This window comes from Acanthaster planci, linkage group LG16 (genome assembly GCF_054643075.1).
Source record: "Acanthaster planci isolate LZ-2023a linkage group LG16, COTS_SCS, whole genome shotgun sequence".
Taxonomy (NCBI): domain Eukaryota; kingdom Metazoa; phylum Echinodermata; class Asteroidea; order Valvatida; family Acanthasteridae; genus Acanthaster; species Acanthaster planci.
The window spans coordinates 739,089-766,227 of record NC_141792.1 but is presented as its reverse complement, the minus strand read 5'-3'; the positions used below and the strand labels follow the sequence as shown (position 1 = coordinate 766,227).

The 27,139-nt window shown below is 42.0% G+C and overlaps 1 protein-coding gene across 2 annotated transcripts in view; it reads right to left on the bottom strand.

The window, feature by feature from the left end:
• The window catches only part of LOC110984563 (uncharacterized), a 95,555-nt gene that overhangs the window by 48,683 nt on the left and 19,733 nt on the right, over positions 1 to 27,139 (bottom strand). For both annotated transcript variants that reach the window (XM_022244870.2, XM_022244872.2), the window contains exon 4: positions 5,270 to 5,374. In XM_022244870.2, coding sequence (XP_022100562.2) covers positions 5,270 to 5,374 — 105 coding nt within the window. The remainder of the gene's footprint in view (positions 1 to 5,269; positions 5,375 to 27,139) is intronic.

The window sequence follows — 27,139 nt, the reverse complement described above, 5'->3', positions numbered from 1 at the left end:
ATTGTATTCAAATTTTACAGAATGCACTATATCTAACCTTACAAGTAGCCACAACTTTTTTCTTTACAAAAGCATTCATAAAGGTTTCCCCGCAAGTAAAGGACACGCCAGTTACAAGTCATCAATCTGGTTTTAGTTTGGACATGACCCGTGCAAGTAGGCCCCTACATGTGAATGTTCATGGGCAGGAGCTTAGCAGAACTCTCTTCATGTTAGCTCCCTCATGGGGAAGGGCTGATGACTACTCAGGGCTCAAAGTTAATGCCACAACGCCCCTCTGTCTGCACATGGCCAGCGTAAGAGCAGGGTGCTTTACAACAGGGATCAACACAATGCCCTGTGATGGCTTTAAGAAGCTTTGGAAAGAAAGGTGGATGCCCTTTTAACACTCATCTGGACTTATCTCGCAGTGTCATACTGTAACAGGTGAATTCTGGCAAACCCTGAAAATGTCTGATGATTTCTAGTTCACTGTACATGTAGCATGTGGGCCTTCCAATTTATTTTACTGGGTTGGGTATCAGGTGTCGGACAAAAAGTCCTTCAATGTACTATTATATAGGGCAAAGCTGGGCTGTCCTGAACTGATTGCCCTTTTGGTATGTTGACAGCTGATTCAGCAACTTATGATCTCCGAGATGGTTGCTGGAAATACAAGCCAGTGTTCATCGCCGTCCCTCTTCACCATTTTTAACACTCGACTTGATCAAAATGATTGTGACTCATCAGAATCCATCTTGGGGCATTGTCTTTCCTCTCCCACCGCCCGTCTCCTTCTCCGCTAAACCGCCTCTGATCAAAACAGACACTGCCGTGAAGCCTGACACTGTGCTCAAGACGTAGAGACACAAGCAACCACTTAGGGCACAGGAACATTCGGGAATTGGAGGATTTGACTCACATCCTAAGAGCGGAGCTAAAAAAACAATGCCAGCCGATGCGGCAGGAGAAATTGAATTATCGTCGTCGGAGACCAGAAGAGCCAACATGTGCCGACCATGTCAGAACTCTCTCCAGGCATCTTCGCCTCTTGCCTGGTTTCATTTTGTTTTCGTTAAGTTTTTAAGATTTTTGATGAAGGGTGGGGGAAGATAGCTTCCTGCAGACACCCAGGCGACATATTTATTGGGAATTATCCTATTAGGTAACACCACTGTTAAAAAACAATATCCACATGTACATTGTACATGTAAACCGTGTGGAAGGGAATAGACCAATGTGGTCACTCATTTCAAAGGCACCTTATGGGAGCATGTAGCAATTCTAAAGGTGCTTGGAACGGTACAGAAAAAAACTCTTATTACAGAAAGGATTACAATTTTTGGAATGTAAAATCTGCTGCACTCTGGGATAAGTTCTAGGCCACTATCAAACAGCCGCTTTGTGAAACTGTCATTTCTCATAGTGTGACATCTCAAGCAATAAATCTGGCACTCCCCAAGTCCCTCATTAACCTCAAATCTCTTTTCCCAAAGGCGCAGAAAAAAATCCACCTCATCGCTCATCATTCTCCTTCAGTGGGCATGCTGACATTTTCACTGGGTGCTCTGTAGAATCATGGTCATCTACTTCATTCACAGAAATGGGTCTTTATCCAAGAGAAAACTTTCCTGGCCTTTTTTTTGGGGGGGGGGGGCAGTGCACCAGGGAAATAAAGAGAAAGGGCAAACAAGGAAACAAGATGATATCAATTTCCCTTTGGTGCACAGAGGGATCTATTTATCACAAGTTGGCAGGTGGATTCTGTAAAAGGTGATGCTACGTGGCTTCCCCCCTGGTGAATTTCAATTTTGGAGGGGGGTCTCAACAAACCACTTTTGAGGTATTTTGAAGTTGGATGACAAGAAGAGTATGGTTTCATAGAGTCTCTGAAAGCACAATGGGTCCATAAAAAATTCAAACAATTTTCAAGTTTCTAGTTATCTTAAAATCACATTTACAAGCCAAAAATTATAAGTGTTTTTTCAAAAGTTCTTAACATATATAGGCCTACACCAACAAATATCTCCATCTCCGAGCCGTCAACATTTAGCTCTTCCACGAGACAACATTACAGTCTACAGTGTTACTGTGCCTTTAGTAGAAAAAAGAAATCGTTGGGAATGTTATTGTTACACATTATCACTGGAGCCAAACCACCAACACTGCTTGTGGGAGCCCCACTCAACCAAACAAGACAGGCTACAGATGCATTTGTACACATTCAATTGAAAATTGGTCACACACAGTGGCATCTTAGTTCAGATTCCTAAGTTGGCAGTTGAAGAACTGCCTCTCAAATTTTCTTCCATTCAGCCTCTCTTTCCTCTTTCACGCAGTACTAAGAAGATTCACTTGCAGCCAAGGTAGCCTGGCAACATATGAAGAAATAAAACTTGTCATCAGCTGACATGAAATCTCAAGTGTACTGCTGCCCTCCCACTTTTGGTTTCCTGTGCCCAGGGCAACTGTAAACTCAATGCAGATGCAGAATGGCTTTCTGTGAGGAGCTTCCAAGAGAGAGGGCAAGCTTGAGGCATATATTACTGTAGCTTGAATATCAGAGAGGGTGTAACCCCTCCCCCCCATTCCTATTGGCCAAACCGTGGGATTACTTCTCATCTGAAATGGAGAGGGGGAGAAAGGGACAGATTCGGTGCACGGGGTTCCTGCACCTAAAGGACAATTAAAGTCCATGGCTTTTCCACGACCAAATTATGAAAAACCATGACCCAATACCGCAATTTCTTGGACTCTTTGGACTTTAAAAGTTGCAAAGAAAATCACATATTTTTGCACTTATTTCTGATAACAGAAATCACACACAGTGTTTGAAAAATTATGACTTTTTCATGACTTTAGTCGTTTTTACCAAATTCCAGGCCTGGGAAACTAACAAATTTCCATTACTTTTTCATGACTTTTCCAGGCCGTGGGAACCCTGAATGCGTGTCATGATCATCATGTTATGCTACAGAAGCCCAGGATTGCCAGCCTCTTGGCTGATTTGGCCTTGGGGTATCTTCATCCATCCTTAGCTCCGTCCCCCGTGAACTCTGGAAGACATTGAACTGCCCCTGCTGGTCATGGTCCCAGCCTGTGGACTTTTCATCAGAGCTGTTCTTCTCCAAGACTGTTGACAAAGGCTGACAGAATCAGGCATCATGCTCGTCTCAAGCCACGCCCGTTTGAGTTGACGAACCAAGTTGAACTGAACAGATTTTCATGCAGGTCTACAAGAAGACCGCAAACTGTTCAGCACAGGAGCATCATCCAAGGTAAAGGTCAGACTACGTCAATTTCTCATCACACCCTCATCCAAGATTTCTCCAGAACTTGAAAAAAGATTTTGCTGTCGTAGTTCACTGATACAGGTAATTCATGATGGTGAAACCTAGTGACAGATCTCCGACTTGATGCAGACTTTTTGCATGAAACAAGAGGGAAACAATGCCAGGTTGAAAGCAGGGTTGCAAAATCCAATTTTCAACCAAGGGAAGTCATGGGTTCGCCCAGGGTTGAGTTCAACCCATGTTGAGAAGCTGTAGTATGACAAGGCCTCCTGTAGATGTCCCATGGCAGGCACAAGCCCCAGGATACACGTCTCGTTCAGACTTCAAATATACATTGAGAAACTTTGAGGTACAAAAGAAATGAAGTTGGAATGTCTGATTTTTTTCTCAAAGATTGTTTTCTAAATTCTGGAATGGCGGGACTATGTTGCAAGCGGGAGAGAAAAGCTTCATTGTAAGCAGATATGACACTCAGACAAGTCAATAAACTTAGATCCCAAAGTAGATTTTGGCGTGAGAGACTCTTGCGTGACTCTTTGCAAATCTCTTTGCAAGTCAGATTCCAGTAACATGGCACCCATTTGTCTTAAAATGGAAAATTACAAAACAAATTTGAATTGGGGGAAAACAGAAAACTACTGACATCAAGCCATCCTGCACGATTAACCAGAGCTGGCTCTATTCTCAACCCTGTATTCTCTAAGCCCACCCTGTCAAAAAGCGCCTTAACTGGGATTACTCCAGCTTGATACTCCTTTGACGAATACTGGGGAACATACCGACTCAGCGGCAACAAGCCGAGCCCAGGCATGGCTGCTGTGCATTCACCTGTTGCTTCACGCCCTGTTGGTCAGACTCAATTTATCAAAGTCAGTTCTGATCCACTCCATTTGGCGATGCTGTTGTGGGGGTTTGTGATGGTTTATAACAATGCAACCTTAGAACCAGACTCCCAAAATATCTCCACTGGGGTCATTACCCGCAGTCTTCAATCTCTCTTTCTTCAAGTAACCATAACAAAATCAAATATCTTCTCTGCACTGAAAGCATCCTCCCTCCCCCCAACAGCAAAGCAACGGACAGCTTAGTCAGAAAGATTTCAAGTTGGCGAGAGGTGTAAATGACGTCCAACAGAAATTGATCACAAGTGCCTGCCCAACGCATCCTGTGCCAGGCGCACTTTAATCTGTGCAGAAATGTGAAACTCCTTCTTCTGACAGAATGCTATGCTTACATCAAAATATGACATCTTTTGTTGCTGTGTGGACAGCATTAATTATTCAAATGATGCTCAACATCATTGCTATCCTTTTTGTTTTGTACTGCTTTGTTTTGGGTCAGTTTGTAGCAGCGGGAGAGCAACTGGATGGTAATTAAGTTTGCTTTTTTGCAATCCTGCAAGGTTTACATGTGTTTTGTGTCTTTGTGGATGTGGTGTTGTTGCTTGTGCTGCTGTTTCTAAGTTTGTGTGTTACTGTATTTTGTGTGTGTTTGTTGGGTTGTTGGGGTGTTTGTTTAAATGATGTAGATTCTTATCAAAAACTACATTTTTGAGCTTTTTTTTTTAAATTTTGTAAACTGTGTAAATTTTCTGTGTTTTAATCCTGCAAAATAAATAAATGAAATATATACAAGTTGCAGTGTGGACAGCATAAATTATTCAAATGATGCTCACTATGTACAAGGACAATCATGCTGATGAGGTAGTCCTGGCATGACTGAAGCATGAATATTACTGTGGTCAGTTACATGTAGGCCTATGTGATTGATCTCGTCAATGAAAATTATTTTTTTACTTCTACGTTTTTGGGAACACTGTAATAAACTGGGGAAACCCACAAGAACTTGTAGAGGAAACAAATGGCACATTTTCGGAACTTTTAAGGGGCACCAAAACCCCCGTGTTGACAAACAGTGGCTTGGGTCTACCTTCCAAAATCCCGCTTCAATCTTCCCAATCCTCCTTGTAGAAAAAAAAAAGAAATCCATGTATTTACCATACTGGCATCTTGGTCCGTCAAATCCAGGGGGGCAGAGACACATCTGGGAATAGCCACCTTGGCAGGTTCCACCATTGAAGCACACCCCCATGCTACAGGAAGCTGCGGATTATGGGAAAAGATTGCAAAAACAAGAAACAAACTGTTAACCACAGAACTCAGGGAGGGATGACAGTCCAACATTTGTCGGTCAACAGATGTTTACACATTCAAGTGCCAAGACTTACATGTATTTGACAGACACTCAACTGCGTTCCAATCTTCTACAAATTTCAAAAGCTTGCAAGTGTCAACTTCCGCTTAAAAAAAAAACAGTCAAACAAGTGAGTGAAACGAGAAATGAATTGTGACCTGATTGACCTCCATAACTGTTTCACTGCTCGATCTACTGAATCAATGTCATAACATTAACCATGTACATCTTCATGAACATCAAAACAACGCAAGCAAGGTCAACCTGAGAAACATCAGTTTGGCATCGTGCAGAGTTTTAAAATTTTGTTTGACAGGATTACGTGTACCTGTGTGGATGACAGTTTGCAATGTATTGAACCATGATTTTTAAAAACCCAAAGAAGTGGAAAGATGTTTCAGGGAACACATAGAAATTGAATGATTGTCCCATTCAAGTCAAATTTATAAGGAAACACAATCAAAGGAATTTTATAATTCTGAAAAAAATACTCCATTTCTTTCAAGAACATACTTTTCAAACAATCACGGTCTGATGTTTGGAAACTCAAAAAAGTTGGGAAGAGTCAAAATTCACAATCCACACTTAGGAAAAGAATACCGATCTACATGCAGAGAGTTTAGAAGTTGCAAAAGCAGATTATCAGCACAATTCCAAGGGCAGGGCACAGCTGGTCTGTAATTTTGGTCTCCTCTTAGAAACACTATCAAATGTAACTTGACCCAGATTTCTTTTTATCTCTGTACCCTTCAACACAATCGAGGACAGATAACAGAACTTGAAATTTCCCATTACCTTCAAGGGCTATTACCGAGTCTGCAAAGGAAGTTTTTGAACCACATTTTTTTTCTTTGATGGGGAAGTCATCAAGATTCTTTCCTTGTCAACTCTGTGACCCCCTAAATATTCACCACTTGAAATGCAAACATTCCACAGTGAGTAGGTCTGTTTTGGGAACTTGTAGGAGACATGTTGTGTGATTGTCAACAGCAGATGCATTGAGATGCTCGATGTTCTACCACTTGGCCCAAAACCATCAAAATACCAGACACCAACCTGGTGTCTGAGTGGTATGCTATCACAGTCTTAGACACACTGTTAGAAGACCATTAGAAAGTTCTGGCTGCACAAAGATTTTTTTGGTCCATGCATGTTGAATTTGTACTGGTGCAAAATGTGTTTCAGGAAGGTCGTTTTCTGACTTTTCTTGCCAGCAAAAGTCTTGCCAGCAGAAGTTAAAATCTATTGACAGCAGCGTTATTTACTAAAGGTCATAAAGACCAGGGACAGTTTGGTTGTTCGGATTTCTCAAGAGCTTGTCACTCGAATGTGTCACTGGGGTATTTCTTGAGTCCAAGTAGGCATCTTATGCCAACCAACCACATCCACAAAGAACTCAGAAGTCTTCTGCTTGGAATGGTACAGCTACAGGTACCTTTTACTCTCTCTTTCAAGGAAAAGGCATTACTAAATAATGAGGGAAAACTAACATAAACCAGTTGGAAACGAGAGCTCAGTTGTGGCCCCTTAGGACGCTGAAAGTTTAAATCTGTCATCAGCTACAGTACATGCTATTTACCAAACACTGCTCACTGTCATTTGGCTTTCAAAACAACCTTGCCTTGTTCAGTGTCTACTTTTATTTTTCCCAGGCTGCTCCTTGTTTATACATGGACGTGTATACTTCCCTTTTATCTGTTCTTGTGAACTTGACAAAAATTTGCTTCTTTATGGAACACATGTATGAATTAATTTTGAGTACTTATTTCATATTTCATATGACAATCCACACGTGGAAGTAGCAATATGTTATAATTCTAAAAATAGATTACTCTGAAATCCAATCTTAATCCTAAAAAGACAGCAGATGCTCCAGCGAGGATTATGCCTGGTTGCCTGGTTTAATCCAGGTATTGCACGAATGCACCACTTAACAAGTTGAATCATGCTGAATTCCTGCCTCCAGGGTAAGCGACAAAGCAGTGGAAAAACTGCAATGAGGCAAAGGCTGCGCGGTGGATTCATACATGAGTCCACAAAACGGGATAGTGCAAGATATGGGGCTGATGGGTAACTCCCCCCCCCACATGTCCAATCCCTATACACACTCTAGACTTTTGTTACCTAACACATCCCCCCTAGAAGTCTGTAAAGAATTCCTGAGATTCCGATCAAACAATGAGCAACACAAAGGCGGGGGGGGTTCTCTCCTTCCCATATCTTGCATCATAAGCAAAAGGGCAGACAAGTCCAATGCCAATCGCTGTGAGGCCAGCTGTGGACCAGGTGTGAATGGACATGCTTGCCCAGCCAAACAGAACAAGAAACAGACCAACAAAAGGCCCTTACCCTTTCAGATCTTTAAAATTCTAAGGGATCACACTAACCTCAGAAACTTCCAACACTTGGCCTTTAGAGAATATTACGCTTTCTGAAAATTTTAGCTCTGCCTAAGATGTGGGCACACGTGCACAGTGGTTATGTCAAAGAGCAGATTTTCTTTTTCAAAGGCATTCCTTGGTCACCGCGCAAGCTGAGACTAAATTAGCTTTGCCTGTGCAACACACCTTGCATGAATTATGGCCCACTGACAGAGATGATTCAGTCTTGTTTTTTAACGCGACACAGATATTTCTGCAGCAGTTTCATGACGCCACAATTTTGCTTTTAATAGTGGGAGGTAAGGCTGCATTCCATAGTTTTTGTTGAACAGCCCCGTACTAGTAACTTTCAATGCTCTGTTGAACATCTAAGCATTTTGAAAACTTCCTACATGTGCCATACCTTTGTCCCTTTTAAGCTGGCAATGAGAGCAGCAATGAGCTGGAAACTCACACACAAATAATTGGAATAAATTACCAACCACTTTCACTTTTCAGAGCTGTTGATCACAATGGTAACACCAAAATGTCACGACTGTGGTTCTGCATTGTGGGTATTTTTGACATCCATATACAAGTACCTTATAGTATAGAATTTGAACTTGCAATAACCATTTCTATAAATAAAGACCGGTAATTGACCCTTGTTTCCTGAATGAGAAAGCTCACGCCCATTCCAGGTTTCTACTTGCCCTCCCAGCATCCACCTCTGACAGTGTGCCTAGGAATTTTTGATGCCCTTCTGACTGAGACTGTTTACACTTAACCCAGACAGGTGACCTCATACCTCGACCCCTGTCCATACAGTTATGGATTTCTGTCCAAAAGTTTCAAGCACACAGGAAAAGCTTTGTCTTTAGAACCAGGTGGAACACTTGTTTTAGACCATTATGAACCATGTAAATTTCTTCCCTGCCCCTCTCTGTGTACACTTCCTGGGTCACTTTGGGTGTTATCAAAACATCACATCATTGAGGTAGTTTTTCCAAAGGCGACGCAGAAAGCTGCTTTAATGAGGTGATCTGACTATGAAAAGGAGCAGAAACGTGACCGGTTGAATGCAGGTTTGCTAACTCAACCTTTTACTGTTGCAATTTGCTAGTAATTTTGTCAACTTGTCCCTTTTTTTTACAAAGCAAGGCATTGTGACAAGCTTTTTCAATTTTTAGGTCATGTTGTGAGTGGCCAGTAAGAATTTTAAGTAGGAAAGTTGTGGTTAACTTAATGTTGACATTCAATTACTAGACTGTTTGCAAGGTCTTCCTGAAGAAGGGCATAAAAGCGCCACTGTTTGGGTAATTAGAGGCCTGAGGATTTAAATTTGGAAATGCAAACAGAGGTCAGAAGACAGGGAGAACTGTGAACATTTCTTCATTTAAGACCTCAGACAAACTGTAGTCCATTTTAAGCCTTTGGTTTGACCACCCGTCTTCAAGACTGAGGAGAAGTGGGTCTCCTCCTGACAGGACTGATCCCTTAGGACAGAACCAAGGAAATTCCTCATCCACTTCTTTCAGGGGCAGCGTTGGGTGTGCGGGAAGTTGATGGATTTATGACCCATAGCCTTGTGCACAACTTGATAGTACCTGTGTCAAATGCTTCTTTAAAATATTTTGCTGTGTTTTTTTGGTTCGTTTCTTTGTTTGTTCAGGATGGCATAGTAAGTCTACGTCCCCACGGAAATTCAAGTTAATCTGGTGCAAACTAACACTCTTCATGTAATGGACATAAGAAACAAACAGATAAAGCATTGAAATCACAAACATTATGCAGAAAGTCAGCACATTACTGACTTCCTCAGCACTTCATCTCAATGACATTCTCTTGTCTCTGGCTAATCCGACCTAGGTGCTGAATGAAAAAGGATAGCTTCCTGCTTTAAGTACAAACACTAATGATGGACACATGGATCACTGTGGCGGCGCAACTTCTTAGAAGCTTCCCTGGGAGGTCTGCTGCACTTCTTGTAGACTTTAAACAAGACTAAGTTAACCTTCATGTCAAGAGCTTATAAAGAGGATGGTACACTAAAAGTGCACAGCAGATGAATAGTGTTTTACAACTTTGTTTAAAAATACCAATGAAGTCATTTCCTACTATTTTGCTAATAAGAACCTAATCTTCCACTGTGCAGGAAACAAATTCCAGTTTTTGTGTTCAGGCCTACAAAGGGCATTGGGCTTCCATAAGTACTGATAATGAATTTCGGTAATGGCTTGCAATACATGTCCGTAGGTCTATGTACAGCTTCCTCAATCCTGCAAAATCCGATCAAACCTCGTAGTGGATTTTAAGGGCCAGAGAGTGCAAGGGTTAGGATCAAGTTTTAAAATGTATGGAACAGGCTCCTAAAATGACTAACAATACAATGATGGTTCTGGAACTTTGACTATCGACAGTTATTAATACACAGATTTGCAGATGAATTCAATCATGCAGGAAGGCAAAGCATACAACATTAGCAGCAATTCAGCATGACAGAGAGATTTTATCAGAAGCAACAGGGCAGTTCCCTCACAACTGGCCAAATATTTGACAGCTGCATTGAGGAGTCTGTACTGACTGTAATCCCATTATCTCCAGTCATGGCAGCAAATTTATGGAGCTCCATTATGAGATACTTATCTCTGGCTGGAGCTCCTCCCTAAACACACTGGGTTATCAGCCCCGGCATGTAGCAAGTCAATATAAATGATGCAAAGTAGTATGCACCTCAAACACCACCAGTTTTCATTATGCTTCACCTGGTCAACAGCCAATTTTTTTTCTTCAATGTTGGGTAATGCTGAACAAAACTGTAAAGCTAATTGATTCTGCACTCATTCATGACAGTTGATACATACATGTACTTCTTTTCCCCAGTGCATGTAAATATAATCCATATTTCCACAGCCTACAATATTTTGATGTCTGCTGTCAAGGACAGGCCATGCAATGTGGGAATAGTGTTAGCGTCTCTTGGTCACGTAGTAATTCTTTTAGCTATTGAGGACACTTTCTGTTCTTTATGGCGCAGGATTCAAGGTGGAGGTTTCTACTACGAAGAAAGATAAATTTATTTGGAAAGCTGGCAAATGACTGATCTTGTAGTACCCAGACAAGTATGTTTTCCAAGAAGTAGCCCGGAAAAATTTTTTCTACTAAATTTAGAATTCTGAAATGTTTAAATAGACTTCTCGAGCCCACCTAAAGAGTATTTTTACACTACATGGCCCAGTTTAGGATGGAGGTTTCTGCCTTCAGCGGAAGCACTCCTCTTCTGTTGAAAAGAGCCGTGTTGGTGGGGAGTGTTCATTTCAATGGTAGCGATGTGACCACAACACTTGAATTTCATAGCCGTTCATGAACCAGTGAAGTGCAGTTCCCGCCAAAGGAGCCCCCGTTGCTGGGATCGTGACGCCCTCTCTTGGTCCTGCTCGGGGCACATACAATGCTTAGAGATGACAAAAACCTGGAAATCATTATGGCCAAATCCCCTACAATAACTTCCTCAAATATTCCATCCAGTGTGCATGAGCAATAATAGTTGCCATCCCAGGGAGGAAGTTTTTAGAACCTTGCTTGTTGGGGGAGGGGGGTTGGACCAAAGAAGCCTTGGATTGTCATAAAGAGCAGGGACCCTGAACAGGAAGGGACAGGTGAAGGGCGATTGTGACAATGAATCACTCCCTTGTCATCTTCCCGAGGGCTTCACTGCAGCCCTTTGACACATGACCTTGTGACTTATAGTAAGCTGCTTCATAGTCTTTGTGCACAAACGTACATGTACATCCCTGTGCATCTCAGTAGGGGCAAACCCCCATCAATAAAAATTAGAAAGACACTTACTTCTGTCTGTAATGGATCGTAACTTGTATGTAGCCAAAAGACAGCAAAATCACACACAAAGTGCATACACTGCCACCACACAAGAATAGCTACATGTACAGTACACGTTCATGTGTGATTGTAGTTCATGCGTGACGGCGCTACTTTTCAGTGAGTTACAGTATTTAGCAGTAGTGTCTTGTTCCAAGCCTAATACATGTACAACTGCTTCTCAGCGAATAACGCATCCCTGATAATACAGGACAAAATCCACTCAGAATCATTCACCGTATCATGGACACATTGCTGCGATTTTTGTGACTTGTGTAAAACAGCTTCCCCATAAAGTTTGATTTTGTTGGGGGGGGGTTGGGGATTACAGATACTGTGTATTTCTCATAGCCCTGACAGTGGTAAACTTTTTTCCATAGCCTGAAATTCCTTGCGCAAATAGCCCGGTTCAAAAAACAGTTTGCCGACCTGAGTTTGGCAGTGCTGAAACTATAGCAGAAGTCCAAATACGACACACTGGGTATCATTCAGGATGTGACAAAGACTGAACAGCATCTTGCTGCTGATACTACCACCTCCAATCTTACTCACATCCCCAAAGACTTCTAGTACTGTACATCTTCTCTCCTTAAAAGGATATGCATTCAAGCACACCTTTGGTTAGTGATGAGGAGGTTCCTCCTTTGGAAATGAACCAAACATGTCTGGTGGCCTTCCTTTGGGAGGTCAGAAAATGTTATCAAAGTGTTCGATTTTAAACTTCAAAGACGTTATCTCCCCCCAGAATGTCTGAGAGTGTTGTCAGAATATATTGGAACCTTCCGAGGGGATTTCCCCGACGGAATTTCAGTTTGCGACATGACTCTAGTGGACCAAAACAATCCCTGATGTTGATGTCGGTTAGGTTGGTATGTTCACCACATTTAAAGGAACATATTTGCCACAATTTCTTTCAAAATCCACAACATGAACAAATATTGACAGGTACAGGACACGTACGTCTATTTTTAGGTCTGCAATTAAGAGTCATATATCACTGAAGTTCACATCCCCGCAACGGTAATCACCAGTTAATGTTACTCATTAATCAACAAAGTCACCAGTACAAAAGCAAAAAAAGAAAATTGTCATAAAAAACAATTCCCAAATCTGCACTCCAACCTTGAAAAAGCTGTAAATATCAGCCGGATCCTGGCAAAACCTGCCAACTTACTGTCCAAGGCACAGGGCCAGGGCTGTACATGTTCATTGTAATTCATACAAAATAATCAAATAACCCTAGCCCTGACTGGGCGATAAAGGTGTTCCCAATGCCATATAAATTCCTCATGATTGATGACCACTCCTAGGTTCCTTGGTACCAATGTTATTATGAGAGAAATGTTACAATGAGTTACATTGCTAAACTGATTTTATCGATGGAATGGAACGTAGGTTACTGAACTACAATGGCATGATGTTTACAGTCTTCAACTCGTTTTGGTGATCTCTGAAATCAAAGTTCACAACTCTGAGAATTAATGTGAAAGGAAAACTCATCAATTAAACATCTACCTGTATGTACTTGAGTAAAATAAATCTGAGTTTGTATGTGGCCAGAGATCAAAACTGCATAAAAGCAACTAACTTTGATACACAATGCTTTGAATTTTAGGTGGGGGTTTTCTTACAGTGAATTGCATTCTCAGTCAATTCAAATGACTTTGAGTACCAAGCGTAGGACAGACTTCAGATGAAGATGGCTCCATTTCTTGAGATGTTTAAAGAGAAACTATCACATTGATAATTCTGCATAGAATAAAACTCATTTGGATTTCAATGATTTCAATGAATCCAGCTGACAAAAAACAACTGTGTGAACATCACCACGGTCATATTGGAGTGTTGATTTTTTTGCAGTTTCCAAGTCTATTCAAAATTTACCCAGATGATTACTTTAGAGATCCCTAACTATCTACTGTATGAATGGATACTCTGGACATTAACCCTAACTACCCAGAGTGATTTACTAGGAACCATACCCATTCACACAAATTCCAACACCATATGGTAAACTGTGCACAAAAACTGTTGGACTCTGTTTATTTTGGGTATGCCTGAACCCATGTTAAAGCACAAGCAGTTTAGGGGTTCAGTACCCAGTGCCACAAATTCACACACTTTACTGGCGCTCAATTCTGTGTGGTTAGGGAAGGTTAGGGTTAATGAGTTCCTATGTCAAAGGGTACCAGACTCTCTTCTCAGAGTCAAGAGTGATTCGCAGCATGAATGAACCATGATGGTTGGCCAATCAACCCCTGTCATCAACGTGACAAAAAACAAATCCACAAATTGGTACAGCATGGTACAGCAGTGAACATGTCACTTGCATTCCTGGCAGAGGGGCTCTTGGCAGTGAATTAAAAATTCAGGAGCACAGGCATCAGACAACTGTCAGCATCCATCATGTCAGATTGCGGTTAGGACGAATTACTGGTCCTGTTCCCTCCACTCCTGTGACTGAGTGTCATCAACTTCTCCAGCACAGTTTGAACAGGAAGGTGACTGGAATCAATCAGGAGAATTGCTGCAGATGCATCATTCATTCTCTCAACTCAAATTTTGGCAGCTTCAACTCAAAGAGTTCAGGAATGGAAAGAGGGTTCGATCAATGTCACGGTGGGGACTTCTAACTTGGACTCAGCATCAATATTGGCCACGACTTACTGGTAAATAAAAATGGGGGAGGAGAGAATCATAAATGAACCAGACCTGCCTTCTTCCTTTGTGGAACCCTGTCCTAAATACCAATAAGGTGAAGGTCAAGTGAATGAACATCTAACTTTATTTGCAAACCATATGATGCCTGAAATCAGTAACATGGAGTAAAATGAGGCCATGCATGTCCAAATCTGTATGTCCAAGGAAAGTCCATCCAACCGAGTGACTCTTTAAAGATAATTCCGACTCTGACAAATTATTGAAGATGTGACAGCTCGGTTTGCTATCGTTGTTCAATCTCGTCTTGGAGGGGGCGGCGTGAAGTGAAGACTCGATGCTCTGGAGACACCCATTTCCTTTCTAGGCTGTTTCTCAGTAACCACCTGTCCCTTTGCCCGATTTTTATTTAGCTTTCATTTCCTGTCGCGCACTCTCAAGTCTCAACCCAAAGCTTGGAGGATTGTGGGAAGTGGCAACTGAATGTTTGTCTGAAAAGAACGTTGAATTCAATTGCTGATCCAGAAGGAAAGTGACTTACATTAGATTAAAGATTAAAGGTTCATTGTCCATTTCAAACAAATAAAATGGAAAATTTACATATCTGCTGCTGTCAAAAGCCTAATTAAAATTGCAATTTAAAACATTAAAAATTACAGGTTTGAATCATCAACAAACAGTTCCAATACGACCAAAAAGCCCCAAAATCTAAAACTGAAGAGTTGATACTATTAAAAACTCAAACTGAAAATGGCACAAATGAATTCAGATATTGGCTTTTTAGATTCAAATAGGCAGAAATTTCACGATTCCCAATATTGCCCTAGGAGTGTACATACACATGTACATTGTGCTTGCATTTACATAGCACAGGAACACAGCAAAGTGGGGGCAGTCAGTTACAATCACATTTATAGCAGTGTTTCTCTGATGATTGTACAATTTGGCCGAGCCTTGAGCACTCCACAACCTGTTCCTCATGTCTACCACCAGGAAGGAGGCCATAACTGGACTGGGACCAGAGAGTGATTTTTGTTTTGAAAGTGAAAATCAATGTCCATCTCAATGTCAAAAAGGCAAGTTTGCTCTGTCCATTTTGGACTACAAAAGCAGATCACCACATCAAGTGCTCTGCTGTTTTGATTTAACTATGACCTGCAGGCCTAGTCACAAGAAAAACATGTGTTTAGGAGTGGAAACACTTTGTAGAAATTTATAACCAGAAGGGGAAAACCTGCAACTGAACCCCTTTACTGTGCATGCACAAATCAATCACCTTGACTGATCTGCCCAATTTCCAAACTTCTTTCCTAATGCTGATGAGTAACATCAAAAGTTTCAATACATCTCATCTCATGCAGAAAACAATGTTTCTGCTTATGTAATTCAGCATTTTTTTTTTACTACAAGCACACTCCAAGGGGTTGAATTTCCCCCAAGCACTGTGTCATCTAAGTCCAAGAATAAACTGCTTTTTAGAATGAAAACAGGAATGCCTGTACTTGCGGTTAAGGAGGGATCTATCAAGCACCTGCAGCAGAAAGCCAGCAGGAAGGAATTGTTGTTATACCTCATACTAGTCATCCATATTTTCATCAGGTCATTATGACAGTTCCCTGGGGGACGGGAAGCTTGCTCAAAGTTTTCCAGGCAATTACTATACTTCCAGGACAACAACTCCGCAAATGACCCCCCAAGGTAAACAACATGCTCAAGTGGGTCCACTGAGGGTAGAGGATGCAGTGTATTGGTCAATATTTGTATAGTATTGTGCTTGATGGATAGGGTAGGACTGACTCTTGAGGGGGATATCTTTAGCACAATGACATTAACACTTCTCATTGTCCTATGGACTGTATTCAAAATTTGTCCCTTCTCAGCATGGAGTCAATGAATTCCAGTTTTGAAACATGTCAAGTAATGCAACCCTTGATCAAACCATGTCCTTTCTCTGTGATCAAACCAAATTGTACTTTACAAAGGACAACAATGCAAATTAAATGATAACTGGCATGGTTCACTGAACTCAGATAGTTGGGTATCCATTAACCATGTCTGTGGAACTTTTAATCTCCAACTTAAGGAAATGTGTACCCAATTTATCGTGCCTGCCACGACAACTTTGGAATGTGGATGAAATGCACCAACTAATGATTCAAACGGTATTGTTTGGTGCGCAAACTGTGCATGCTACCATGGAGGAAGGAAATGGCATGCATGAGTACGTGCCTAACACAGGCAGTGTGAAGTGTCAATGAGGCCGTAGCTGACAATGTTGCGTAAAACAAAACAAAAAACCACACCAGGTAGAGCAGCCCCTCTGAACATCAACCCTGTAGGCTGTACAGTACGTTAGCTCTGGCATGAGGCAAACTGTTCTGTTTTTCGATAACCACATTTAATTAACATCTGTTTTCTTGGTGCATGGATGCAAACCTTTTGCAGACACATTCGTGTTTAATGTCTTAGTCCACAGACATTAATGCTGTGCCTTACCTACATGTAAATTCAAATCGGAATCCAAATCAGGAACAGACATACTTGAGTCAGCTGACCACAGCTGAATGCTAAAATGGCAGAAAATGAGAGAGGGAACCTGATGGGTATCTGTCATCAGAGAGTGCTCTGGATCTTAGCTACTCTAGTAATGTGTTGATGCAAAGCATTGATATTATCCTAGGGACTGTGACAGGTGCACCCATTAACAGGTGTTCCTGTCTGTCATTGCCAGTTAAAGGGAATGCATGCCGCACTCAATTATCCAGTACTGATCCTGAAAAATGAAGGTGCAGTGAAAATCAGGGTTGTCTGCTATCCTGTCTCTCACAAGTCCATCTCAAGTGCACTGCATGTATGCACGTCAATCACAAGTCCATATCCAAGCCAGGTCACAAGTCTGGCGACATTTTATTGGGGTGGACCATGGAGGAAGGAACACATTGACAACGGCATGCCCTTGTCACGGCTCATTATAATAGCTTCTGACTTGACTTGAGACTGGACTGCCTGTAATCAACGTGCAATCAACTTGTCGGGACTTGTGACGCTTAGATCGCAATGCTGCTGAAAATTGCTAAACCAAGTGATTAAATGTACATACGATATTGAAGTCAAGGTTAAGTCACGTCAAGGCTACCTGTATGTGTACCTCTGCCTGGGAGCTGCATACATGGACCAACACCCTAGAGATCGAGCTCTCATAAAAGAACGCAGGATGTCAAAGAAACTTGTTTTTGAAAACACAGCATACTCCTTTAACTTAAGAACTTCCTGCCTGTTCAGAACTTTAGGTACAACCTGGGTTTCCAGATAATGCCATAATCAACGTACAAGCCCTAGGTAGGACTACTAGACCTGACTCATTGGTCAGTAGAGAGACCGGGGTATTACTGCTGGTTCCAGCAAGTTTTCACCTGCAGTCTGGGTGTGTATTGCTTTGCTCAGTTTACGTCCTGTCTAGCTAGCAGGATGGAAATGCATCTCTGAAAGATTTGCTTTCTTCCAGCTTTTGTCTTCTCCTGAGACTTAAGCTCTAGAGCTGAGAAGTTTAGGTGAACTTAAAGACTTGTGGTGCAAACAATACTTTGATTTTGAACCAGTCTCCACCGCTTAATGAGGTAACATCGGTCACCACTGCCAGTGAACTAACCCTTAACATTAGCAGTGCAAGCCCTACTGTACATGAAATGTAAGTCCAGTCCCTACTTTTCAAATCTGTTTTTTTCTGAGACACCACTTTCATCTGTCTTCAGATCCATGTCACAAAATTTACGGCTGGGCTTAAAAATACTCCAAAATGCTTGAAAATGGCAGAAAAATGGAGCTCTTTTAATTCAGAGGATTTGGTCTTGGTGGTAACGGCTAAATTTATGAAACCAAAGCCTGATGCCAAAGTCAGAGGAATAACCGAGGTATGGAAAACATCAAACTTATTCTTCATGGCAAGCTACTGTACTGCTTAAAGTTTACAAATAATTTAAATTCTGACTTTCCAGGGCCACAGGGGTGGTTTCTGAAGCTCACTCGTCTCTGAATCATGGAGAAACTCTGATCATAAATATTGACACAAGAAGGTTGGGGCTCACTTCGGTGTGAAAACAATTTGCACTTTTACACAGCCCAGGAAAATTGAAAGTTGTTGCCGAAATATTAAACTGTAAAAGCCCAATTTGAGGCACAGCGGCTGTTGGTCAGCTGGGAGTCCCTCCATGCTGTGTGCAAACGCGTAACATTTCTTGGCAGAGATGCCAGTATTCAGTGGTCTTCAGATAAAAGATTTTCCGGGACTGTGGTGGCGAGCAGTCTTGAACATATCGCCCCCCTAAAAACAAACAATCGGGACAGTGTGTTAGCTGTCTTGTTGACACTAAGTTGAGACATGTTTGCCGAATTTTAGCTGAGAAAACAAGTTGGAAATTGGGCTCCTGGAGTGAAGGAATTCAGAGACAGAAGTCAACAATAACGTGCTGGCATTGGTCACTGAGGTGCTCATATCTGCATCTCATTTTTGTTGTAACCTTGACACCATCGGCATGAAAATTTCTTAGGAATTTTCCCCTAATGGTGTACATCATTCATTTCTTCCAAATGACATTCATCTAGTGCATACCCTAATGTCATTAACAGTTTAAATAGTCCCTCATATCTTCAGCCACAAGCTCTACCCTCGTCAACTAACGGAAGCGTTCCCCTACTTGACCCGTTCCCTTTTGGCACCTGCTACAAAGGTAGTGGGGTTTTGATAATCATTTGGAAGTGCAAAGCCACATTTATGAAATCCGGTATCCGGATTCATCCAGTGATGACCCAATGGTAGACCGGTAATACCGGTAAGCAAACACGAAGGGTTCCACTTGACACGCAACCTTCCACAAGGCTCTTCCATTGGGCAGTGTTGCACGACTCGTGAACCGAGCGGGGGGAGGAGATGTCATTTGGTTCCGGTGCCCGAAATGAAGAGCAGAGGGCCGGACGAATGCCAATCGACTTTATTTCCTCACTCAGGAAATAAGGTAGACTTTCCCCTTTTGTGATTTTTGTTAACCAGTGACAGCCTATCTAGGATCGGATTTTGTGAATGGACAATTGACTGGCCAATGGGCCGTAAATACAGGAAACTCGAGGGCTCTTGCTAAACACTATACAATCCTTTGTTTAAGTCCCACATCCTATGTCTGCATTTTGAATGACTGACATCAAACCATGGCTCTGCAGTGTCAAACCTGCTGCCTCTCTGCACTGTAAACAGCGCTTGGCACCTTGTTTGTGTACATGAATATAATCCAAACAGAGACTCACACGATGAATAGCAGAAAACGGCAAACCCTGATGAGGGAGGAGGGTAAGCTTTGACAAACAGCTCAAAGACAATCTGGGCATGGATCCGTGACTGAAGGGAATCTCAGGAAACGAAAAACAGCCTCTTTTGCCTGACCGCACATCAGCTGACCCCTATTGTTGTGTGGGTCACAGGATATATGCTGCATAAAGACGTAACCACTTCCAGGGGGGGTGTTGAATGACAACACAACGCTGTGAGATAGGACGGTAAAACACCCTCACACTTTCGATGAACCTGTTACTCAGCACGACACTATCTTATTTGTAACATCCTCTTCTAAAAACCACTAATGTTTTGCCCTCCGAAAGCAGTCAAGAAAGAAATTAAACATACGCGAGAAAAGGCTCACATTTTGCAGATTAGGAAGTCCATGTACATGACGTTCTCTTCCTTTTGTAAGTGCTTTGAATTTAAATCGAGAAAAGGGGAAATTTGATTTAGTATGAGTCATTACTCCAGCGCATGATTGCTGAGTAAACATCGTCATGTTTGCAACTTTTGGTAAGATTCAAATTTTTGTTAGAAAACAGATCAAGCCACAAACTGAGACTGTGACTTTTTGTCACAATTCAAGTCTCAATAAAAGGATCAAGATAACTCAAGAAAGAGGAAAACAGGAGAGTTTCCTGATGCAAAAGTAACACTTTTAAAATACTTTTTAAAATACTAATGCCTAGAACAACACCAACCAGACAGAGCAGAAAAAGCAATGCATCTTTGAAGCCTGGACCACCTGGCTTAAGATTTTTGGGGTCCTTGGAAAATATAACTTGTCTACTTCTGGTCTGGTTGGATTTCATAAATCAAAGACAGTAACTGAATGAGAAGTGCAGGATATGGTTTGTTGAGTTACAGGCAGTAATTTAAAGAACACATGGTTAGATTTGGGAGTGACATAAATCTCTTTGCACCATTCAAAGGCTAACGAAATAGTTAAGTTCGATTTTGACTTTTTTCTTCTGGGTGGTTGAGTACGACGGATATGGGGGGGGGTGTGTATAGCATATGCAAAGGTCCAAAATAAACTTCAGAAATAGGCCTACATGTGCACCACAAAGTGTTTATTAAGTCCTCAAAGGGACTGTGGCTTACATGTAAGTTCAACTACATGGCCTCAGCATTGGTACATGTAACTGTAGATGGGGGGGATTGGGACAACCAACTCCTCCCTCAAATATTTGTTGTTTATGAACGGAAAGGTTAAGGGGGGCTTTTTTAATTTTCCCCCCTTCTCAAAACATGTAAAAAGTCCCAAAATTTAGCCTTGCAGCCCTCAAGGGAACCATAAAAGGTTACATCTGCCCCCCCCCAAAAAAAATTGGTCACCTGGATCTGCCCTTGGCTAAGGTATCAGAAAATAGGTCTAATTCATATGCAGTGATAGCATGGTACTATGTACATGTACACTAAGATTAGATCCAGAGAGGGAGGAGTCTGACTTATACTTATTATTGAAGAGCTTCCCTGCTTATTACTGACCCGCCAACATTGCAAGAAGAACCAGGAAACTTTAACCGGCCATCCATGGAGCCAATGGTTGGCCAACAAGCCATCAATTAATGGATGACTACTGTTGGGTGTCACCATGCAGGTTGTTAAAGATTCAGCACCATTGTGCTTTGGCTATTACTTGGCATCATGTGATGCAGAACTTCCAGGAGTTTACTCACACTGCTTGGCGAGGTTTACGCAACCCTTTCTCATTTTTAGACAGAGTGGAGCTGTCTGCCTGTCAGGCAGTGAGGAAGGATGCCCCCCGAAGGACACCTTTTCCCCAGTCTTTTGTCTGCTGAATTTTTTCTCTGAAAGGCCGACAGTTTCCGGACATAATCTAAGTTCTTATTCACATGTGGCTGGATAGTGCGATTGGGTACGACATGTACGTTTATGTACATGTACCATCAAATTCACATGCTCTCCCACTCTTGTATGAAATTGTCTTGAGCATGCTGCTTTTGTCGTTGGTCCTATCTGTAAAATCTTCAACAATTCCTTCTGCTATCAGTCACAAGGGGAAGATGAAATTGTTGGCAACACTGACTAGACTGGGATGACTGGTTCAAGACTTCTTAAACCCAGCCGCAATGTTGGCCAGATGTTTATCATGGTTAGCTAAGAGGACTGTCTGCTTTCTAGATCACTTTGAACTGAATCAAGTTTGGTGTTCAGTCACTCTGAACAGTCCAAATCCAGGAACGATCAGGCTTGTGGATTTAGGCCCAACACTAACCTACTCAGGTACAATACATGATGCCGCTAATGACACACTTTCACAGGATGTTCCACAGTTTTAAGATGTCCAATGTGCACTGAAATTTTTTTTATGATCTTCAAATTGAGAGTTGACTTTGGAAAGGATGAAAGGGACAAACAGAACACAAGGTTAGGCATGTACATGTACATGTCCCACCTAGAATGTACACACGCATTTAGCTATGGGTCCTTCTCCAAGCTCGGCAATGTCTCTAGTTCCAGCTCTGTTTCTCGAGCCTTGTTTTGTCTTTCTGCCATCAATGAACCTTCCAATTTTGAAATGATGTAGCAGACAATGAAGCACATGCATACATGCACCAGTAAACTGCCTGCAGTAGACTCCTCTAACCCCTTTTCAGGCTTCAGTGCTTATATGTTGCACCAGAACCTTTTATGTGGCGGGCGGCGCCAAAACCCAGTGTGTGTAGTACAAAGCCCCAATTATTTTCCCACACAAAAAATGGGGTGAAAATGTCCCATCCAGACAAGGGCCAGCAAGGCAACAATGTGTGGGGCTGAAGACAGGAAGTAACTGAACCTTTTCCAATTGCCGGCAGCACTGGGAATGATTGACGAGTTTTGATGTATATGTGATGAGTGATATTGTAATATCTGTGAGCAGTTTTTTGTGAGCTTCTATCCACAGAAATCTTGCCGTAGGCTCTTCAAACATGCCATCCATGTACAAAAAGAAAAAGAATGTAACAGATTCGATTGGTTCAAAGGCAGATTGAGAGCCTTCAAAAATGGGCTGCAACCTTTATAAAAAGTGGATTTGTGAGGCAGTGTTGTATTCGAGCCCATCACAAGTCCTTTCACAAGTCCCTTCACAAGTCCAGTCACAAGTCCTTTCACGAGGCCAGTCTTAGGCATGAGGGTGAACAATGACAAAAGAATGCTTCTGTCACAGTTGATTTGAATAGCTTGTGAATTGGCTTAAGACTGAATGACTTGCCATGGACTTGTGATGGACTTACAGGGACTTGTTAGGGGGACTTGTGATAGACTGGAATACAACCCTGTTGTGAGGTCAATGTGTAAAGTTGATGCAAGCAGCATGTAAAGGCTTTTTTGCCCGTAGATTTGGACTGGTTGAGCTTAAAAGCTATGTTCTCTGATTAGAAGGTGACTTTTCCACATCTTGAAAGGTTGGGTTGTTTCATTGAACTCTGAATTGAAGAAATATAGCGTTGGTGTCCAGTCACCGGGTAGGAAGTACTATGGTGAGCCTAGCATTTTGGGCTGGCTATCTAAAACAGTAGTTAGATCTAGGACTTCTACAGACCATAGAGAAGAGACTCAGACCAGCCATCTTGAGTCCCACTTTCATGAAATGTAACATTTGTGCCAGTGACAAGGCCTGTCAGTCTGTCACCACATCAATCTGCCTGGTACCAAGAGTCCTTCCCATCCACTTCAATGAAGTGCCTTGATTATCCAGAAATGAGCAACAGTAATGAAAACTGCTACCAAGAACAGGCTGACTTCAGTGACCTCAAACAGATAAGACAAGGACCAGCTGATGAAGGCATCACAGACCACACCAGATGCAATTGATGCAAAGATGGACAGGCCTACTGTGCAGTGCATTCTTGTTACATGTGCTGGATGCAAACTGTGATAAGACATTCTTTTGAGAATGCGATCTACTTTATAAGTTCCTAAACCCTAGTAAATGTATTGCATTAAATCATTACAATGTAAATACCTACTCCCAGATCCTTTCACACGAGGCTTGATTCCCTTGAAAATTTACAGAAGAAACATTTTCTTGATTTCTTCTGCAATGGTGGATTTCACAGGATTTGCAGATTCCAAGCATAACATGCCCAGAAGTTAACCGTTGACCACATCTTCAACCAAACATCAACCAAGTCCCAAGCAGGCCAATGCTCTCCAACTATTGCCACACTCCTTACAAACTGTATTTTTCCTTCACACCAATCACTCTGTGTGGTGTGCCCCCTTGGCTCCCAACCACCAGCTGGAAGACACCACTGTCTGATCTCTCCTGTGATCTTTCTGGGGCTAATCATTTCCTAACTGATCAGCATTCCTGACCACAAGGGTGGCATTTGTTCTGATACCTCTCCGCCTACACTACACTGCACAAGGACACAACACAACTCTTCCAGGTTTTGATGAGGGGCACTAAAAGTATAATGTTGATTAACAAGGTTGTGAACTTGCCTCCTAGACAGATAAACACAAGCCCTTTAACCCTGACATACCAAAGGATTTCATCAGTTTCACCAAAAAAACAATCTTCAAATGAAATAAAAAGCGAACATAATACAGTGTCACAGTGTTGTTTGGAATCCACATCTGAGACCAAGTCACAATGATATGGCTGCGGCTGGTAATAAACAAGAGACTATGGAAAGCCACTGTCTAGTGGCTGCAGCAACTTCCTATAGACCTGTGTGCTACTCATAGCCATAGCCAGTGTATTAGGACATGGTTTTACAGGACGGATCATTCCCTTGTAGTTGTACATGTGCAGGAAAACCAACAGGCTAAGCCAGGCATCAACTCTTTGTAATTAGGGTAAGCTTGGCACTTCTGGAATTTAGGCCATTTTCCAATACTCAACTTCGTCTCCGTTACAGGCTTCGTTCCCAAAACCTTATCCCCAATTGTGGGCCTGAAGCATTTAAGTTAAATTGGATCACTGTAAGTTTTTGCTCTCTTGCATCTTATTTGATGTTCTGTGGCATTATTAGACTAATTACTGCACTTACAACTTCAAAGTCAGCTAGTAAAAAACAACTGAAGCCTGAGACAGAGTCAAAGTTGAGTATTGGAAATTGGCCTTAGAAAAGACTGCTTTGTCTGGAGTTGGCACTGGATTGGCAAGGTAAATAACCAGGATGATTGATAGATTTGTTGAGGTTGGTCAGACATTACTAGTTCTTTATTCACACACCCATTTTCTTCTCCAATGTGCCAAAGACTCGATGGCAGAAGCATCCACAGAAATTAAGGTCAAAACAACATGGCACCCGGGCACATTCTGCTTCAAATCATTCAAATTTCCTTGGCAGGAAAGGCGGTTGGCACTTCCTGTCAGAACATGGAAGCTTGCATTTTCCTTCTACTGTCCAGTGTGTGGTTCGGGGGGGGGTCAAACAGCTTAAAATACTCTGAACCACATTCTGTGAGCTGGCAGCTTCAAGCACCAATTTTCCTGTGGGTATTCACGCAGGGAGGCAGGAAATTTCCTCATCAGAAATATATCGAGAAAATCCTGGCTTCACAAATTGGCAGGATTCTGTTTTTGCCAAATTACCGTCAAACACTGCCCTATAATCTGCTCATAGCTTTCTTTCAAACACTAGCCCCTGCTTTTAAAACCTCACCCAAATCAGCTTAGGTATTCTGGAGTTTTCCAACAGCCTCTCTTGCATTTTGCTAAATCACACATCTACCTAAACTGTCCAATCATCAGATATTTGTTTTAAAAGATTAACCTTCATCTGTTACAATTCCTTTACAATTTTTTCCTTGGGTGTGGATTGTGTCTACATCTCTGAGGATACAGTTTCTTTGCCTGTCTTCTACAGATGACACGCACTATCTTAAATTTACTACAAGGTTTTTTTTTTAACGTGTTCCAGGGGTCACTATTTTTGACTCATCGAGGCATCTTCGGTCTCATTCCAGGTACCAGGGCACGTCTGAATTGATCACTCAGGTTACCAGTAACATCACATAATATTACTGAGTTGTTCTTCCTGTCATTTCCTATTAAGTTAGCACCACAGGGGGTATCCCAACAAGCTTCTAGTTGAATTGGCGTTCTTGGAACGCTAAAAGGACATGACAGTGGACTTTGCGTTCGTTGCCCACAAGGTCTGAACACAGACACTCAAATGTGCTACACTGGAATGACCTTAGGTGTGCATCCGAAGGTTTTTGCACAGGCATGTTCCAGAAATGATGTGAAGAATTTCGCAATGGCCCTCACAATGGAAAACTCAAAATAGGTGGCAATAAGAACTAACCTTCCTCTGTACCATTTCACGTTACAGATTACACCAATTTTCAGGAAATTAGGAGCAAGTAAGCATACGATTGCAAGTGAAGCACTAGCTCTCGGACATCGTCTATAACCCTAACTACCCCAAACCTGCCATACTCCAACAGCAGGTTTTGTGAAGTTTTGGCAGGTTTGGTACCGTACCTGAAGAACTTGTTGAATTTTGCATAACTTGGGATGAAAAGCCAAGGGAGATGATGTTGGATTCTGTGTGAGTTGGGACACACAGGGTTCATTATATGCAGTGTCTGGCTTGCTAAATGATTGATTTTGTCAGGTTTGGTACTGTTCAGTGCAAGTCATCCTACACTGCATAGACCCATCCATACCATATCAATCAAACTCCAACGGGCTCATTCTGTTGGAGTTGATCAGGTTTGGTACAGTGACCTGCATCTGTTGGATTTTGTGAGGTCCAACATGCTTTCTAGTGCAGGAGCCTAGGGGAACTGATAGGGTTAATGTCCCAGCACACATGACATTGACAAGTGGCATCACAGTTGCCCTGCAAAGTCACTTTCATAGACATGCTCCCTAGCAATGAGTCAGGAATTCAACAACTCTCAAGACCCTGAGAATTTGGGAGTGGTTAACCTTACCCCTGGATTCCATTAAGGAATTTGGGACCTGGGGAATGTTAGGGAACTACATGTACATACTCTCCCCCCCCCTCAAGTTATCCATCCCCTTCCCATAATTTTGGAAGAGTGCCCAATCTGACACTCTTAGATCTCTTTTGGCTAGGAGAGCAGCACCTGGGACTCGGGAGATGTTTGAGTGATGGATAACATTCATGTTGCACATAACACCAGCCTCATGAAAGTAGCATGGCCCAGTTACCACAGTGACAAGATAAGAAATGACACTAGGGTGTGGATGGGAAAGGCTAGTAGTGATTAAGTATTTGCAGTGCACATTAAACTTCACGTTTCAAAATACCAACACGTACACTGTTCTTGAAGCCGTCATAGTTAAACTACATATTTCCACAGTTCGTAAATGGTCATGGTTTGGATGCTGCTCACTGGTTGTGAATTTGAGTGATTTGTCATTTCTACAAACAGCTGCAGCCTCTGGCTCTGTGCATATGTGACCTGCTCTGAAAAAAGGGCATCTTATGTCAAAAAATAAAAAATATTAGTTA